The sequence below is a fragment of the Hippocampus guttulatus genome, chromosome 12 (assembly GCF_054856545.1).
Source record: "Hippocampus guttulatus isolate MCC_2025c chromosome 12, RoL_Hgut_1.0, whole genome shotgun sequence".
Classification (NCBI taxonomy): Eukaryota; Metazoa; Chordata; class Actinopteri; order Syngnathiformes; family Syngnathidae; genus Hippocampus; species Hippocampus guttulatus.
This window is the reverse complement of record NC_141272.1, coordinates 15,707,897-15,726,014: the sequence shown is the minus strand read 5'-3', so window position 1 is coordinate 15,726,014 and position 18,118 is coordinate 15,707,897. Positions and strand designations below refer to the sequence as shown.

At 41.4% G+C, this 18,118-nt stretch overlaps 1 protein-coding gene across 1 annotated transcript; it reads left to right on the top strand.

Annotated features, from left to right (window-relative positions):
- The first annotated feature begins 740 nt into the window (after positions 1–740).
- Positions 741–18,055, top strand: st14a (ST14 transmembrane serine protease matriptase a). The gene is made up of 20 exons (XM_086125751.1): positions 741–966; positions 1,566–1,733; positions 5,629–5,788; positions 7,313–7,443; positions 7,514–7,584; positions 8,853–9,019; positions 9,107–9,142; positions 9,436–9,670; positions 10,031–10,173; positions 10,275–10,378; positions 11,049–11,161; positions 11,234–11,370; positions 12,311–12,415; positions 12,493–12,600; positions 13,948–14,064; positions 15,062–15,187; positions 15,401–15,584; positions 15,824–16,095; positions 16,337–16,473; positions 17,061–18,055. The coding sequence occupies exons 2-20, from the start codon at positions 1,692–1,694 to the stop codon at positions 17,217–17,219; spliced, it is 2,547 nt and encodes an 848-aa protein (XP_085981877.1). The 5' UTR covers positions 741–966; positions 1,566–1,691; the 3' UTR covers positions 17,220–18,055.
- Positions 18,056–18,118: the final 63 nt, after the last annotated feature.

Here is an 18,118-nt window from a genome sequence, read left to right as displayed (position 1 = left end):
GAACATGCAAACTCCACACAGTGAGGCCGGAGCTGGAATTGAACCCGGTACCCCTGCACTGTGAAGTCGACGTGCTAACCACTGGACTACCGGGCCGCCAGAACATTAATCAAGATTTCAGTTTTGTAGTTAAAAGATTGCGGTATTTTTCAAAACGCAATCTTTAATATTACATCACAAGCTTCTTGGATAGAATTTTAAAAAAATACTCCTCTTTTGTACGATATTATTACATTATGTTGCATGTAAAAATAAAGATGATCAAATGTAAAAAAAATGATTGTAAGCGTCATAATTAAGTTATTTTATTTTATTTATTTTAATTCAGAGCCTTCAAGCTCTTACAATATAGAAAAACGTTTATTTATTTATAATTGATCTAACAGGGAAACGAAAGATTCGAACGCCACCGCAACGCTTGAGCTGTGAAAGAGGTGTGCAGACCACTATAGCCCACCATGGCACCAGACATTTCAACCCCATTCCATACCTGTCAACCTTTCGGAGCGCCAACCTGTATAAACTACAAAAAAATATCCTTATAAAGAGCAAAAAATCCTTATAACATACCAAAGCATTTTATATGTCAAAATAACGGCACAGAAAAAAAAAACCACGAAATTTTCAATGATATTTATTGTAGATCTCCATAATACAATGTCTGGTTAATGTCTAATCATCATTCTACTTAGTGGCATTAGTTCAGAGTTGTATTCCGGAAATGAAAGCATTCGAGTAGACGAGCACCATTCTGGGCAAAAGCAAACGGAACTACCTGTTAGGGGGGGACGGAAATTTTCAGAATCCGTATGATTTGTGCGATACGGCCATATACGTAAGATTCACCACAAAATCCGTATGAACTATGGCTAAACCGTATGAGTTGACAGGTATGCCATTCCCTCTTGGAAATCCGGGAATTTCTCCCACGACATAAGTGAAATGACGTGTCACTGCTCGAAGCAGGTGAGTCAGCACAAGTGAATCATCTTTAAATTTGGGATGAAATCACACAACCGATACCAAAATAGACCGCACGCAATAATTGATCTAAATTTGGCCCAGATCCGCCACTATACCAGTTCAGCCGCTAGTAAAATCGCTAAAATGCGGTAAATCCGTACGCAAAAGTAGTTCCTGCGCGTTTGGAAATGCAGTATCCTGTCACAGAATGTGGCCTTATCAAATGTAACAGCTCCTATGTTCTTTTACCATAGACATATGTTGTTACTGCTGATTGTTTTGTTGTTTTAACGGGTTCATTTGTTTTTCAATGTACTGTATATTTTTAAAAAGAGTGGCGTTTCGTGAAGGGAACTGCTGCCAACAGGTGCGCTAGGTGCGGCCACGCCCACAGAAACCTCCACTTTCCGGAAGACTTTTTCTCCTTCCTTTCTGCTCTTTCGCTTCATTTCTCTGCGTCTTAAGACAAGATCAGTCGACCATTGATCCGGTGACACCTTGGGACATTTAATAAAACAACTTTTTAAAGGCTTTTAAATGGATAAATACAACTTTTAAAACCTTTTTAAAGCGTTTTGAGTTGAATTTGTTGAACACTCCAGGAAACCTCGCCGTGTGGAAAACTATTCCAGAAAGACAACAAGGAGGAAGAGGAGTACGAGCAACAATCGCGGCAAAGACGGCTCAGGTGTTTTGTTTTCTCGCTCTTCTTTGAACCTCGCTACTAGATGGACTATATGGACAGTGGCCTGAAGTACACCCCGGCCCAGGTAAGTCGTACAGTACAATACTGGTTCGTTTCCTCGTGTTCAATTATTAGAAAGCTGACATTGAACGACCTCACCTTGTTGACGACATCACGAAACATCAGGAGAACCAAATAAATGTGTGTGTGTGTGTGTGTGTGTATAAAATACTGACCTCATACATACGTACATGTATATTGTACATGCCCACACACTCATTTGGTCCAAGTTCAACTTTGACCCCAGGCCAAGAATATTCTCATAATAATTCCTACTCAAAGTGCTTTACACCATTTCCTCATTTTACCTACTGATGACACAGCATCTGGATCAACTGGGGATTCAGTATCTTGCCCAAGGATACTTGGGCAAGGCCGCAATGGCCTGGCATCGAACCCCTAATCTCTGTATTGGGGGACGACCACCCTACCACAGAACCATGCCACCCCTTGTCATGGAAACACAGTTCTTCATGCAGTTTCAAGCTCCCGCTTGAGCATTCCTACAACTGTCCCATTGAAATTGCATTACAACTTCCAGATTCCCACCATTTCCAGTTTGTTGGGAAAAATATGTCAATGTTCAAAAACCCACTATTCATGTCAATAATATGCAAAAATGTGTTCTTTCACGTCAATGTAATTTTGCAATGTAATTGTAAATAGTAATTGCTAATTATTTTATGTAGTGCCGGCCTCCCCTACAGGAGGCCGTCATGTTTCGCCGCCATCTTTCTGCTACGGATACTCGAAGGAGAAAAACTTAATCAATGTACTATCGTTCCCCTCCAGCATGTGTACCTTCGTCACTTGAGGGAATACTAGAAGTTGCTTGGGATGACATTTTGCTTGCATCTGAAGAAATTAGTGGTTGGTTTGCAAGGTATCGTCTCTCTGGGTCACTGTAGTGCGTGTGCTTCAAACTGCACGCGCTTCCACAGGTTTGTGTATTTTGGGATCACTTAAGGGAAATTCATCTTTTTTTTTTTTTGCCGCCAACTTTATCACAATGTGTCACGTTTGTGTACAGTAAACCTTAAATGCGTGTGACACTTGCATTTTCATGACACACTGTAAAGCACACTGAGCAGCCTTTTTAAATTCTTAATTTAATTTCACAGTTTTTTTTCCGTCAGTGTTTTTAACACTCCAACACAACCAAAATGCAATTTTTTATACAGTCAAAACTATATAAAAAATTTGATGAATATAAATACAGTATAGGGTGAATTTCCATTCAAATGCTTCCAAATTTTTCTTGCATCATGACCCGCCCTACTGAAAAATACGCACTGACACAGGACATTTTTACTTGTAATAAATCAGTGTGGATGTTTTCAAAGCCCCCCAGCCAGACAGAGTCCCGGCTCGAATCAGTCTACCATGGTGGTTGTTCAGATCCAAGCTTGAATTCCTCCCAATCGTCCGCCTTGTCGGGACTTGTTCCAGGAGTCCCTTTTGCTGTCTGTTAGAACCGGGATGCAGTTGCGCCAATGCCAAAATGCACTGAAAACAAAACCGAAATGACAAATTAGAAATAGTTGCCATGAGGTGTTCATGTCCGACCGAGTACAAGAGTTTTGCAAAAGTCAAACTTTCGTTTCGAATTCTTAATTTCTGTGACATTTTAACCCCAACTGTGACCTCATTCCTACAAAACTTTACGTACAGTACAGTTAAGCAAGTGATACTGCTTGACTTGCAAGTTGTTCAAAAATTCCCCGATGAAGTAATGTCAGTTCTCTCAGGTGAAGTTATGGCCATTTTGAGACGGTATTTTGTTAATCAAATACCATGATTGCTTTATTTTTTATTTTTCGCAAGATGAGGAAAAATCACAACAAATTCAATCGACAAGAGTTATTCAGTCTTCAAGGGTAATTATGACTTGGCTAACTGACCATCTCTGCACACATTTTTTTAGCAAGCACTTTTTTTGGGGGGGTTGACAATAAGCTAAAAATAACTTGGCAATTATGCTATTCGGCAAACAATTGACTGTACCAAACTCTACTGTGTGTCTATTTAGCAGAATAGACAAGGAGCAGTTTATTGGCAATATTTACTCTTTTCTACAAGTAATTTGTGACAAGTAATCATTGCTGTCGCTTATCATTGTACCGAGTGGCCAAGTGCTTTGCTATGTTGGCGTTAGCTCCATTTCCTCTTCTATTCACCGGTGACAAGATACAATTTGACTTTATGGTCATTATTGAAGAATTATAGTTGTTCAAAAAAATAGTATAAGAGATTATTATTGTTATCAGACCCGTTTAATAAAAAAAATCCTTATCATTTAAAGATAATATGAATATACAGCGCCTTTCAAGAGACACAATCATCCAAGTTGCGTCTCAATAAATTACAACATGGTAGAAAGGTCCATTTATTTCAGTACGTCTATTCAAAAAGTGAAAGTAATAGATTATACGCTATAGATTCATCAAACAGAAACCAAAATACTTGAAGGTCAACTTCCACCACATTTTAAAATATTACAATATTTTTATTGTTTTTTCGGAAGTGAATTTCTGTCTTTTGTTTGCTGTAAACTCTCATCATGAAAATTATTGGGAATTAGGGATTGGCAAATAAAATTGTGATTTATTTTGCTCAGTTTTCAGTCTTTTTACATAATATCCGAGTTTCACGTTTTCAACTGAACTACTGAAATAAACCTTTTAGCGAAATCCCAAATTATTGAGATCCTACTGTAGTTGGGCTGAATTGAAAAGAGTACAACGGTGCCTTGACATTTGAGCAGGCGTTTGGCCAAATATTCATCTCTTTATTTATTCATTTATGTATTTATTGTTTTGACTTTACGCAAATTTAAACGATGCGATTGCTATACGGTGGCAGTCAATCCAAAATCAACTGACCACACAAAAAGCAGCAGTTTGCCAAATAATGATAAATTCTTCACAAAAGAAATGGTAGAACAACATATCGACAGATAACTATAACAATACTCAGGAATGTATTCTTTATCCTCTTATTTTAAGAAATTGTTATTTTTATGTGTCTTTTCAAGTCACGAACATCTACAGTAGAAGGAGAGGATAGTATTGATGCGACATAGTGATGTGTTACGACACGTCGTCTTCTTGTAAGTCCATTTTTGGTTTTGCATCCGCCTCAATCAAAAGTCACCCCCGCCGGGAATGAATGCGTGGCCTGGCTCCTCACCGAGATTTCTGGCATCTGTTTAATCACTCAGATGGAGGTGTACAGTGTAAAAGAAGTGTCATTGTCACAGTTTTGGCTTGAACGATAATAAGCATGTCGACACTTGCATTGAGTTGTAAATAGCGGTTCTTTATATTGTTTGGTAGTACTTTGACGTTGCAGGTCTTTCAAGCACAGTTTGTGTTTGGAGCCCGCCTGGTCGCACAATTGTGTCGCGTTATCGTGTTGTCGTGCTCCTCAGCCGCGCGGGTGGCTCGTTCCCAGCAGGTTTGACAGGATTTTACTAGGTGAAACCTTCCTCCTCCTGCCCCCACTCCTCCTCTTCCTCCTTGCTCTATGTCACCCTCGAGAGGCAACCGCAGTGAGTCGTGACTCACGCGCAGAAGTTCCCTTTTGATTTCATGACCACGCATTGAAACTGTTTGCTATTGGTGTGAATGGCACGAGCAAAGCGTCGTTATTTCCGACCGATGTGGCATGTTTTGTCTCTTTGGAGTTTGTTGGTCACCACAGACAAAACCATTCCTCGTATACGCAAGCGGGGACTTGCTGCCCCCTATTTTCAGATGATTACTTCACGTGGCTTGGAAGTTGCTTTTAAGTGGAAACACTCCAAAAAGCAGATTTTTATTGCTCGATATTTACAACAAGCAAATTTGTAACTGGGATGTTACGCATTAAACCAGTCTTAGGTCTCCAACACTAGCTAAGTGCTTGTGCGTGTCTTCCAGGACAAAGAATGGGACACGACTGTTCAATTCCTGCCGGCATCGGACAACAAGAAGCTGGAGAAGAAGAAAGGTCCGGGGAAGTTGGGAGCTGTGATCGGAGTGCTGATCTTATGCGCCGTCATAGCGCTAATGGCCGGCCTGCTGGTCTGGCACTTCCACTGTAAGCGTGACCCACGTCATTATATTCCAAGTTCACCCGGTTCCACTCAGTTGCATTTTGTTCGGCTTTAGCTAAGTTATATTGAACTGCTCATGAATATTTATGTCGTATTTGTTCCCCTATGCATGTTGATTGCTGGCTTTGTTAGTACAGCACAGCATAGGGAGTCCTCGGTTTTCTGCCGAGTTCTGTTCGTACAGCAGTGATGCAGCCGCAATTCATCGTCACACGGGCGAAGATGCGCCACTGAACCCATTATATTTAAGATTGCAAAGCATATTTTTGTCTTGCATGCCATTCAAATTAGATAGGCCGACTCACTCACAAAGCTGTTATGCACTTCTGAGGTGGGTTTGGTAGTGGCGGTTGAAATCTTTTATGGGTGACACCATCGGTGCGCTAACTAGGCAGATTGGTTTGCATTTAAATTTGGCGAACGTGTAATTTGCTTTGTATTTTACCCGAAAGAGATCATTTTCATGACCGAACGCTGGTCCCGGCCCCTCTGATGAAGAAGTACAGTCTTGGAGCTGGAAGCGCGAGGAAGCAATTTCTGCCATGTAGTTGTGACCCCCGTTGTCATAACTTAAAACTTATCAGCTTCAGTACACATCCTTATTTTCAAAAATTAAACGAGGACCACGCCGAGTGTGGGTACCGCCAGTTGCCCATCCCTCCGCGAACGAATGATAATTTTTGATACGTTGACCATCCCGTGGTGGGACTAGCTTGTAGCGAACAAATTCTATACGATGCCTGAAATTCTTGTTCACGCAACATGACATTACATCTGGTTGCGCTCGTATGAATATTTTAAGACTTGTGGAGTTTGAATAGTTGAAATGGGCGAGGCTAACCAATATCCACGGTACGTTGTCGTTGGTGCCTGGCGATTTGAAAGTCCTCTGTAAGTTGTAAAGTAAAATGCAAAACAATGAGTGGACAAGCGTTATATGTTGATGCAGAGTAGTAAAGTCTACTTTTCGCTCATGTGCAAAAACTGACAGAACTGAGCCAAAGATAACAAATGTAATATCTGTGTGTGCTAGAATCATTTATTTTCACAGTCTTGGAACTCCTATAGATGCTCTGCTGTGTTTTGGAAACGTTAAAAGAAAAAAGAATAAACAGAAATAAAAATACACATCACAAAGAAAGTTCCACACTTTCTATTCCCTTCGCTCCTGGGTGTCTCCCGCTGAGCTGCTTTTGATGCAGTGGCAGAAAGTTGCGCTCTTCTTTGTCTTCGTGTATTCTTGATTGATGTTTTTTTTTTCCTTTTATTTTATTTTTTTTTATGAAGGAGGCATCAGCCTTAACAAAGAGCAATCCTGAGGGCTTTCAAGACGTATCAGAAAGAAGAAGAAAAAAAAGTGACACTAAAACATCAAAGGCTGCATTTTTATCTGAAATGATGAAAATGTTGTCATTTTTGCCGTTTGCAGAGGCAACATTGTACTTCGTTCCCCCCCCCAGAAATGTTGATGCCCTCTCAACCTAACCTCTGCCCATTTGTCCTCGCAGTCCGTAAAGACGTGCGCGTCAAGAAGATGTACAGCGGCTCCATGCGCATCACCAACCAGGTTTTCGAGGACGCCTACGAGAACGCCAACAGCTCCGAGTTCCAGGCGCTGGCCAAGCAGGTCAAGACGCAGGTACGACCATGATGATGACGTGGCTACGTTTGTCTGCACCTCCCTCACGCTCCTCTTGTGTCCTTTGCAGCTCAAATCGCTCTACAGCAAGAGCCCGCAGCTGGCCAAATACTACGTTGGATCAACGGTTCAGGCTTTCAGGTATGAAGTGTCACAATGAAATAACTCGCATCACAGGTAGAAGCAAGAGCTGCTCGACCTGTAGACGAGTACAAGACAGGCCATGGAGCCCCGACACCTCCACCACCCGTAAAAATAAATAATGTGATGATGGATAAGCAAATACAGTGGTCCCTCTATTTACGAAATTAATTGGTTCTAGAAGAAATTTCTTAAATAGAAAATTTTGGAAGTAGAGACGCGTTTTCCATGTAAATGCCCTAATTCGTTCCAAATGTTTCCTGAAGCATAAAAAGAAGCATCAAAATATGTAACAAATACATGTTACAATTAGATTATTGCACAATAAATGAGAGTTGTGCATAATGTCGAAAACAAAGAATAAAAATAATTGTTTTTTGCCCACTTTAGTTCATGTTCTCTCTCAGAAGTGGTTTTTGCCTAGCGTTTTGTAAAGAACAGATCCAAGGACATTTTCTTTTTCACAATCCTTCGAAAATGTCCAAGGCAAACATCAGCATAGTGAGCGATCGCCCGACTGGTAAACACTTTTTCTGGGCGATTCACATTTACGTAAAACTATCTGAACGCCTCAGGCCTTACGGCCTGAGGGGCGAATGACGAGGATGCTGCATATCTACTTATCTATCTATATCTACACACATAGACACATACTGTAGAAGTCCCTCTTAGCCAATGGGATGCCAGGAAGATGCTCGGTAATAGCCAATGGCAGAGCAGCTATAGGTATGTCACGTTCAGGAAACTCGGAGCTGCGAGTAGCAGCCCATACTGTATTTTTACCTTTTGTATCTTGAAATTTCTTTCGTAACAAGAGGCAATATTTTCCTGTTGAGTCACTCCGTAAATTGAACATTTCGTATGAAGAGACGTTCGTAAGTAGAGGTACCACTGAAATTATATTTGAAAATTGACATACAACGTGAATAACACCCCACTACCAAATACTGTATGTCTGCTCATAAGAGGCCCCATTAGGGAGTTTCCTGATTACCACCACCTCATTGCGGCATCCCGGTACTGTATATGAACCATAGAATTTTGTTTTACATCAGTGAATTTAATCAAAATGCACCAGAAATGACAGCTTTGACACTAGAAACAATTCTGTGTCGAGTCAGCTGTATGTACATTTACGTGTTTATTTTGAAGCAGACATGCGGCACTTAGACCATCCGCATCCATGGTGTCAACAGCAAGCACACTTCAAACTTTCCCTTGTGTTAACAGTCACATTTTATTCACATATTTCTCCTCCTTTCTGGCAGCGAGGGCAGCGTCATTGCTTACTACATCTCCGAGTTCAGTGTGCCGAGCGGCCAGGAGGCAGCGGTGGACAGCGCCATGTCCGCCATGGACAAACTGGTGGACAAAGAGCAGCGCAGCGTCTACAGGCAGGGCAACGCTCTGCTCCTGGAAGACGTCGTGTCCTCGGGTAGGATGAGTCACCAAAAAAAAAAAAAAAACGCTCGCCATTCCATGGTGTCAACCAGTGGCTTGACGGCCAGTCTTTGTTTTACAGAACTTGATTCTCGATTGTTTTCTACGGAATTCAGCAGTAAGTGATCTTCCTGTTTGTTTAGGATTCATTCATTTAATATATTACATGTTATAAAATATATCTGGGTATTTCGGTTTAAATTTGTTAAAAACAACATTTACTGGCATCAATTCCTCCTTTGCATAAAGAAAAAAATCTGGATGATATATATATATATATATATAAAATTGCACACAAACAAATAAATCCAGAAGTGTCACACCATTTTTTGTGTTTTGATGTTATCATGCTATAATGGTTTCAAAATCATCGCAAGGTAACATGCACTCCTTTAATGTCTGGCGTCGCAGGATTCTTGAGGTTTTCCGAGCACACGAGGACAAACCACATCGGCCAGATCAGGTCCCCCGGCTTCCCCGACAGCTCGTACCCCCCCAACAGCTTCATCCAGTGGCAGGTGCGGGCCGACCCCAACTACATCATCAAGCTGGACTTCGACACGATGAACCTGGAGGAGAACTGCAACAACGACTTTGTCAAGATCTACGACTCCCTGGTCGCCATCGAGGCCAACGTCTTGCAGGAGTGAGTCAGACTTGCAGAGCTTGAAAATGACAATGTGGTGTGTGGGGTGGCCCCCTGCTGGCCTTGGCCTGCAAAATAGACTTCAACTTCAGCTTTTCCCAGCTTTCAATGAGCCAAGTGACATCTAGTATTTTAGAATATTAAAAACCTCAAAATGGACCACCAAACAGGAATCACAAGAAGCGGATTGTGTACCATCTGCTATCTTGTGGAAAAGCCCTACATTGTTTGTCTTTTACTGTATGTCACTAGCATATACAGTGAAACAAATAAACATTTGTAGAAAATAATTTTGGAAGATTCAAGTGGAGTTTTTATTTTATTTTTTTTAATGAAAGGAACATTCCATTCTCTTTTTAGGATGTGCGGCTACTATTCACCCAGCGAGCCCTTGACCTTCTTGTCCTCTGGCAATGTGATGCTGGTCACCATGGCAACCAACGAAGAGAAGAACTACCCGGGCTTCCGAGCGCAAGTGTCGCAGGTGCGACGCGGCAGCACCAGTAGGAAGCCACACAAAGACACAAACACCATTTTGCCAAGATTCATGGAGGTGAAATTTTGCGGTTCTTTTTTAATTTTATTTCTTTTTTTCCCCAAACAGGGACCACGTGCGGCAGCCAGCTGACAGGTGAAGTAGGCCGTTTTACTTCTCCCAACTTCCCAAATTACTACCCACCTCGGACGTCTTGCAAGTGGACCATCGAGGTGAGGAGTGAAGACAGCTGCTGTGCTGCCCCTTGCTTACTTAAACAATTTAAATAGTTTACATTATATGACTTCACTCAAATGAGCACACCTCACACTAAACAATAATGCAGTGGTCCATTTCAAACCATTACGGGCTCCCGGTCGGAATTCATGGGAAAAGAATGAATGCATTTCATTATTTCATGATGTTGCCATCATAAAACCCAAAAGAGTACAGTACAGCTAATGTTTTATGGCCCTGATTGTCAAAATGTGATAGTTTGCACTAGTAGTATGTGGGCGCCCTCTGGTGCTAAGCCTAATATAGTATTTCAGTTAAATACATGTACATTTCCATTTAATCGTTCCGAGCTGCCCTTTATTCGCAGTTTATTTTGGTCAAAATAAATAAACTTTTATATACAATTGATTTATTTACATCATTTAATTGAGTTTTTTCAAATTCTGAACTGAATGAAATGAAACCATGAAAATGGCAGAGGTCATATAAACAATGAATGTTCAGAAGTTGATTTTCAGCTAAAAGCTTAAAGCCCTTGCAGTTAACATGGAATATTTTTAAAGGGTATTGTTATATCTGTATTTTGAACCCTGCTGCTACGCTATAGAGCGATTTTAAAAGTATCATGTGTGAACTTGAAGCAACCAACCTCTGTCCATCTCATAGGTCCCTGCTGGAAACGCGGTAAAGGTGACGTTCAAAAAATTCCTCATGTCTGAACCGGGTCAGGATGGAAGCAAGGGCTGCCGCAAGGACTATGTGGAGATCAACGGCAAGAAGTGAGTCCTAGTGAACATTAACAAAAAAGGAATTCGTTCGATCCCGTCTGATGGCCGTTGTGTTATTTTTAGGTTTTGTGGTGATCAGCCCGATGGCTCGCTCACGGAGACCAGCCGCACCAACAAAATGACCGTTCAGTTTTTCTCCGACGGATCCTATGTAGACATCGGATTCGACGCCACATATGAGGCAGTTGATGTCACCGACCGTAAGCAGGAATAGCTCTAAGTTCTGGCTAAGGTCATTAGCGTTAATAAGATAAATGAAACTATGAAATGGACTTATGGAGCACTTTTCTACTGTTAGCACTCAAAGCACTTTAACGCTTTAACAAACACACAACCTTCAAGACGGCCACTCTAGCACCTTATGCACGCTGCCCTCCCAAAATCAAAAACAATAATAGTAATTGGAAAAACATTTTTGTCGAAGACATAATAAAATTGAGACTGCTTTTAAAAAAGGACTAGTACCGGTAACTGAAAGTTCTTTTTCAGTTTATAAATCTTGAATCAAAAATGTCCTTTGATTTCTTCTTTGTCAATTAATTCCTTAGATGAGGTTTTAGGGTTGATCTTGAATATATTAATGAACATTAGTGTCTGGCCACGCAGAAGTATGAATGTCAGTTGTTTGGTCAATTTGCTTTATGGCACAATACTGTGACCTTTTTTATATCTTGGACTCCACAACTCTTATCTCTATCTCTCTCAATCTCCATAGATACTGTAGATAGACATTAACTAAATGAAAATGAAACATTTTCAAAATAATAGACTATTAAACCCGCACTAAAACTGAATTGAAAACCAAAAGACAAAATGAAATAAACAACCTTGAAAATATGATGAAAAATCTCCATAATGGCGGAAAAACAATTGCAATGAGATTTTTCAAAATGCCTCAGTTCGAGGTTTGACTAATCAAGATTGTACTTTGTATGGCTTGCTGAATCCAAGTAAGGCATGCTTGAAATTTAGTGGAGAGTCCACTTGACTCACTCAATTTTTGCCACAGAAACATGACACTTGCTTGAAACTTGAGTGTACAACTGGAGACATACTTCTGAATTGCACATATGTTACTCTCTCCTAATCTCGGTCCCCTTCTGACAAATTGTGATTATTTCCTGACTGTGTGATGTGCAGCTTGCCCCAAGCAGTTCCAGTGCAAGAGCCAGCGCTGCATCAAGTCAGAACTCAAGTGCGACGGCTGGAATGACTGCGGCGACATGAGCGACGAGTTGAACTGCAGTACGTCATTTCCCGCTAGCGTGACTGTTTCCGATGTCATTCCCATTATTATTCTGATCGCTTGTTTCCTTCTCCAGAGTGCAACTCAAGTCACATCCACTGTAAAAACGGGCTTTGCAAGCCCATGTTTTGGAAGTGTGACGGCGTAGATGACTGCGGCGACGGCACCGACGAGAAGAACTGTGGTACGGCAGCTTAATTTCTGACGCATCAGTATTAACGCATCTTAGTAAAATCCCCCAAACCAGTTCTTTCTTTAATGGGGTGGTTCGGAATCCAAAATAATTTGGAATAAATTATGTTGTATCTTAAAAAACCTGTACATAGCTACAAAATGGGGACCCACGTGCTGATCAAGCAAACTTAATAAACCAAATAATCCTCAGTACATTAGTTATGGGCTAATAAAAGGCTCTAATTCATTTATGATTTAGCGAATACATTTGACAACCCTTACATAGTCTCTCTCTCTCTTTCACTTTGGGGGGGTAACAAAAAAAATGTGCGGGAAATTACGGCGCTCTAGAAATGACATTGGAACTGCTACTTCGTGTACATGGACTTCTACATTGTGTGCGTAAAATAGAGCGTACGCACTATGCAACCGTGGTTGAAAGGTTGAAGGAAAGCTACATGATGGACAGGGACAGCGTAATCAAATTTTATTTTAGGCTCGGTATGAGTTACAAGGACACCATGAAAAGCTTGGCATCGCAAGGAATTATTATCACCGAAACACGTTTGAATAGGCTATTGAGAGTCAGCTTGCTTTCCCTGGCGTAGGCACAACTTGAAACGCGGGGATCGATTTTATTGTTCAACAACTGCATTGCTGTGGGAGGGCGGATCATGGTTACCAATGGATGTACAGTATATGAAATGAAAACTTTTTGTCATCATATCATGACTTCATGTTGGTATAAAATGAAAAAAAGTCCGATGCAATAATTTGTGGGTTTTTGAAGGCACTGATTAGGTCAGTGAAGGTGCGCTCGATTTGTTTACCCTTTGTCCAATAAGGGATTGGCGCTACTTCATGTGCACGCTGTAGCTATTTAATGCGCACAAAGTAGTAATTAGTGTGGACAAATTAGGAAATGCATCAAATGCGTAGCATACCAATAGTGAGGTTTTTGTACTTTTATACATCATTATCCTAATGACAGTATTGCCCAAGTCCTTTTCCAATATTTTGTCAAACCAAGAAAAAGCACAACAAATTCAACATACAAGAAGAGTCCAGTGGCCTCGATTCAACCTTTGCAGATTTCCAGCACCTGGATGACTGAGAATCTACGAAGATAATTACACAAGGCAACTGTTTGCAGGCAAATCCATAATTTTACTGTGACTACATCAGTAAATTAAAAATGACTTCAGCAAATAATATATTGTCTTAACCAAGTGGTAATTATTTTTAATTGCTATTATGATTATGAGAGCCTCCTTGAAAAAATGTTTTTTTAAGTGGTCCCTGAACTCCAGAAGTGTGAAAACGCCTGCTTTAAACTGTGCACTTTCTGTCCCGACAGGCACTTGTTCTACTGGACAGCTCACCTGCAAAAACGGCAAATGCGTCTCGAAGAAGAGTCGCTGCGACGGAAGAGACGACTGCGGCGATGGTTCCGATGAGCTCGACTGCGGACGAGGTGAACTTCTCAACCCAATTTAGAAGTCAAATCCCTATTTTTTTGCAACAGACAGTCGTCTTTGGCAATGCCCTGCGCATTTACCTTCAACCGCCAAAACAATATGAAAACGATTCCACTCATGTTTTTGCACATTGCGACGAGTTAACTCATTCAGTACGAGCCAATTCTAGACCCAAGTCTGAAAAGACATTTAAAAACGTCTTTGGGAGTGAATGAGTTAAAGAATGTTCAACTTGAAAGTGATGCCGCTGTGACATCGCAAGATGCATCCGGTGGGACAAGGGGGATGGCGAGGTGATTTCAGAGTGCAAACAGCAGTAGATGAACTAGTGGGGAAAAACCTCCCTGTTATTTCCTGGTTGGTTGTGATGCAAGCACGATCAAATATGGGCAAGCTTGCACCGGGGCAATGTTGTCCTTGAGGACTGCCCTGAGCCAACACAAAGAAAAGCATGGCGTGAAAAGGTCTCAAGTGGACACAAGTTGACCATTGCTATGAATGGGCTTTGTTTTAATAAGGCAGCACGAGCTAGCGGTTTGTTTGAAAACAAAGGTAACCTGTTTTCTTTTTTCTTCATCTTCTGATTATGAGCACTATGCAAGTTAAGGGTTGTTGTTGTTGCTATTGGGCAACCTCCAACTGGGTCCCAAAGCGGCTCCTAAAGCCGCAGCGACCCGGGCACCTGCACACCCAGTTGTCGGCTGTTGACTGGGACCCATTCGTAGCCCGAAGGCACGCCCAACACCGCTTGGAGGTTGTTCCCAAGTTGGGCTGTTTTAGTTGTTGGGTCTTGTGTTTCTAATTGACAGAGACATTCATACTTATGTTGTGCTTGAGTATATTTCTTTTTTTCATTTTCAGTTATGTCCAGGAGATGAATCAGTACTTTGACTCTTTCCAGAGTCTTCCCCCGCCGCCATTTGTCACATTTTAACTCTTCCATCACTGTTTTAACTGCAATGTTTGTCTCTTTGGTGGGTGTGTTTTGTGTAGGTTCTGGTTCTGTGGTCTGCACTGACCTCACATTCAGATGCAAGAACAACAAATGCATCAGCAAAGTCAACCCCGAATGTGACGACATCAAAGACTGCGAGGACGGTTCGGACGAGGACAACTGTGGTATGTACCTTATGTGTCTGTGTGTATGTTTTGTTGCAATTTGTGTGTGTGTGTGTGTAATGGTGCATATTTATTTTGTGCGCAGGCACTGTTTGTATGTGTGTGTTTGTGTGGCCGTGTTCTTGGGGGGGGGTGTTGTTGTTGGGATTTTTTTTTGGGGGGGGGGTTCCTTTGCATGCATGCTCTTTTGATGAGTCTGCTTTGGTTTGGCAGATTGCGGACGCAGTAAGTTCAAGACGTCGCGTATTGTCGGCGGTCAGGACGCGGTGGCAGGCGAATACCCCTGGCAAGTCAGCCTGCACGTCAAGCGTTATGGACACGTGTGCGGCGCCAGCCTCATTAGCCCACGCTGGCTCGTCACCGCCGCCCACTGCGTGCAGGACGACAGAAGTACGAGGTAGAGTTCACCTTTGCTAGCTTTGTTCAACGTCGGGGTGGGCAAACATTTGTGCTCAGTGACCAAATGGGATTTTTAAAGCGGATAAAGGAATTTTTAGGAAACACAAAACCTAAATAGAAAGCAACTAATTTTATATGACTCCTGCTAATGGACAATAACTGCCTGGCAGGCCAAATTTTGCCCACTCATTCTGTACTCCATCTCCTCACAATGAAAGGAAATGTTCATCAAAACAGGTTTTCTCAACCGGGCACTTGGGAGGCATACATGGGCCTCCACTCGCAGCGCAACATCAGCAGCTCAGTGATGAAGAGAAACTTGAAGAGGGTCATTCCGCACCCCAACTACAACGACTACACTTTTGACAACGACATCGCTCTGATGGAGCTGGACACTCCCGTGACCTACAGCGACTACATTCAGCCCATCTGCCTGCCTGCCGCACAGCACGACTTCCCCGTTGGCAACGTCGTCTGGATCACGGGCTGGGGAGCCACCCGGGAGGGAGGTGAGATTCCCCAAAAACCGCCAACAGCAACTACTTTCTCTTCAGTGAGGATTAAGACTGTGTGTGTGTATTTGGGGGCTTTTTTGACTTTTTCATTATCTTTTTTTGTGGCAAGTACGGATTGCACAAATTACAATCCTCAAACATGTAATAACATGGATCTTACTTTTAATGAAGTGGTACCTCAACTTGTAGGTACCCCCAACTTAAACAAATGCGTCTTCCTGTGTGTATTGTTCAGGATTCGCAGCGACGGTGTTGCAAAAAGCACAGGTGCGCTCTATCAACCACACAGTATGTGACTCTCTGATGGGTGGTCAGCTGACCTCCAGGATGATGTGCGCCGGTGTTCTGAGCGGAGGAGTCGACGCTTGCCAGGTACCTTCCCATTTTTTATTTTTTAGGTATGCACACTTTTATAAGAACCAAAAGAATCGGCAAAATGCAACACTAAATAAACACCAAATAATTGGTTAATAAACAGTCCTTGGGAAAATGGTTTTGTAATAAAATAAAACTAATGCAAAATACATTTTTTGTGTGATTAGTCGATTGAATAATGGATACAATAATATAAAATTCTGTTATGGATTGATGGTGTGTGTGTATGTATATATATATAATATTATTATTATTATTATTCAAACCCAAAACACAAGATAACTTAAACCAGATGGATGTTTAATAGGTCAGGCCCGAATTTTAACTGTTGATGTCACAATAACGGCTGTATTACGATATTAAAATTGTTATGTATTATCACCATCCTTCCCACAATATTGTGATAATTAACGTATCATGAAGTTCATAATAATTTAGTATTGTGACGTCAATGTTTTGATATTGTTGCAACCCTAATATTAACTATACGAGTAAAATTTCAATGTGTTTAGCTTTGTGAGTCCTCTCTCTTAGAGATTCTATATAAATAACTTTTACTGACTACATGCGTTTGTCTGCATCAGGGGGATTCTGGTGGGCCGCTCTCCATTCAGTCAGGCAGCCGCACGTTCCTTGGAGGCGTGGTCAGCTGGGGCGACGGCTGCGCCCGTCGGAACAAGCCGGGCATCTATACGAAGGTCACCAAATTCCGCGGCTGGATCAAAGAGAAGACGGGTGTGTAGAACAAAAAAGGCCGCACGGGGGGCCCGTGGACATGAGCATGAAAATGGACTGACACACACAGGAACTGCATTGTGGATTGTCAACTTCCACAAGAAGCGCCATCACTCCATGCGATGCTTCAGGAGCAAGTGCAGCACTGTTCTGTGTCCACTATGATTTTATCATATTCATCTTGATAAATTGTAAATATGTTGTATTTCCTGTGAGTTCTGTTGATGTTTTTGCATATTTGGATTGAGAACATGCATACATAAAAACTGGTTTTTAATATGTTGTTGAACACGTGAAATGTTCGGCCCTTTGTGTCACTGCAACTGTCTTTTTTTTTTTTTTTTTTTTGTGGTTGTATTTCCTCACAAATGTCAACAACTGTAACATCAATCCATCCTACCTCCAGACAGTGTAACCCAGAATAACATACTCGCTCTTTGCCTCTATTACTCATATATTTTGTTTGGATTTTGTTGTTTATGGATGTTGACACAAATCCAATGATTTAAATTCATTAGGAGAAAAAATGGCATAGTAGCATGAAACAAAATAGTTAGACACTGTTAACAGTGTGAAGGCAGCCAAGGAGTGACAAGATTTTTATCCGACGAAGCTTCACCACAAATATTTGGTCAACAGAGGTCCCTGAATGCATCATGATTGCTTTTGAATACTTTTTTGTGCTGTATATAATTTTGCCAGCAATATCAACAGTGCATAGAATGTTGTGTATGATTTTTATTTGTTTAGCTCATTGGAGTAGTAATATAAACGCGACCGTTTTAATTCACTGTCTCTGTGAATGTTTATATAACAGTGTTTTAAATAAAATATTTCGAATATATTGGTACGTCCCATTTGTAACTGTTTCTAGAGATACTGAATTCATTCTCTGACTAATGATTGG

Excerpts from the sequence above, each read along its gene's own strand:
- st14a (XM_086125751.1), top strand. The coding sequence starts at position 1,692 with ATGGACTATATGGACAGTGGCCTGAAGTACACCCCGGCCCAG. Across the intron at positions 10,174-10,274 it reads GGTGCGACGCGGCAGCACCA|GGACCACGTGCGGCAGCCAG; the intron begins GTAGGAAGCCAC and ends TTCCCCAAACAG. Across the intron at positions 16,474-17,060 it reads GAGGAGTCGACGCTTGCCAG|GGGGATTCTGGTGGGCCGCT; the intron begins GTACCTTCCCAT and ends TGTCTGCATCAG.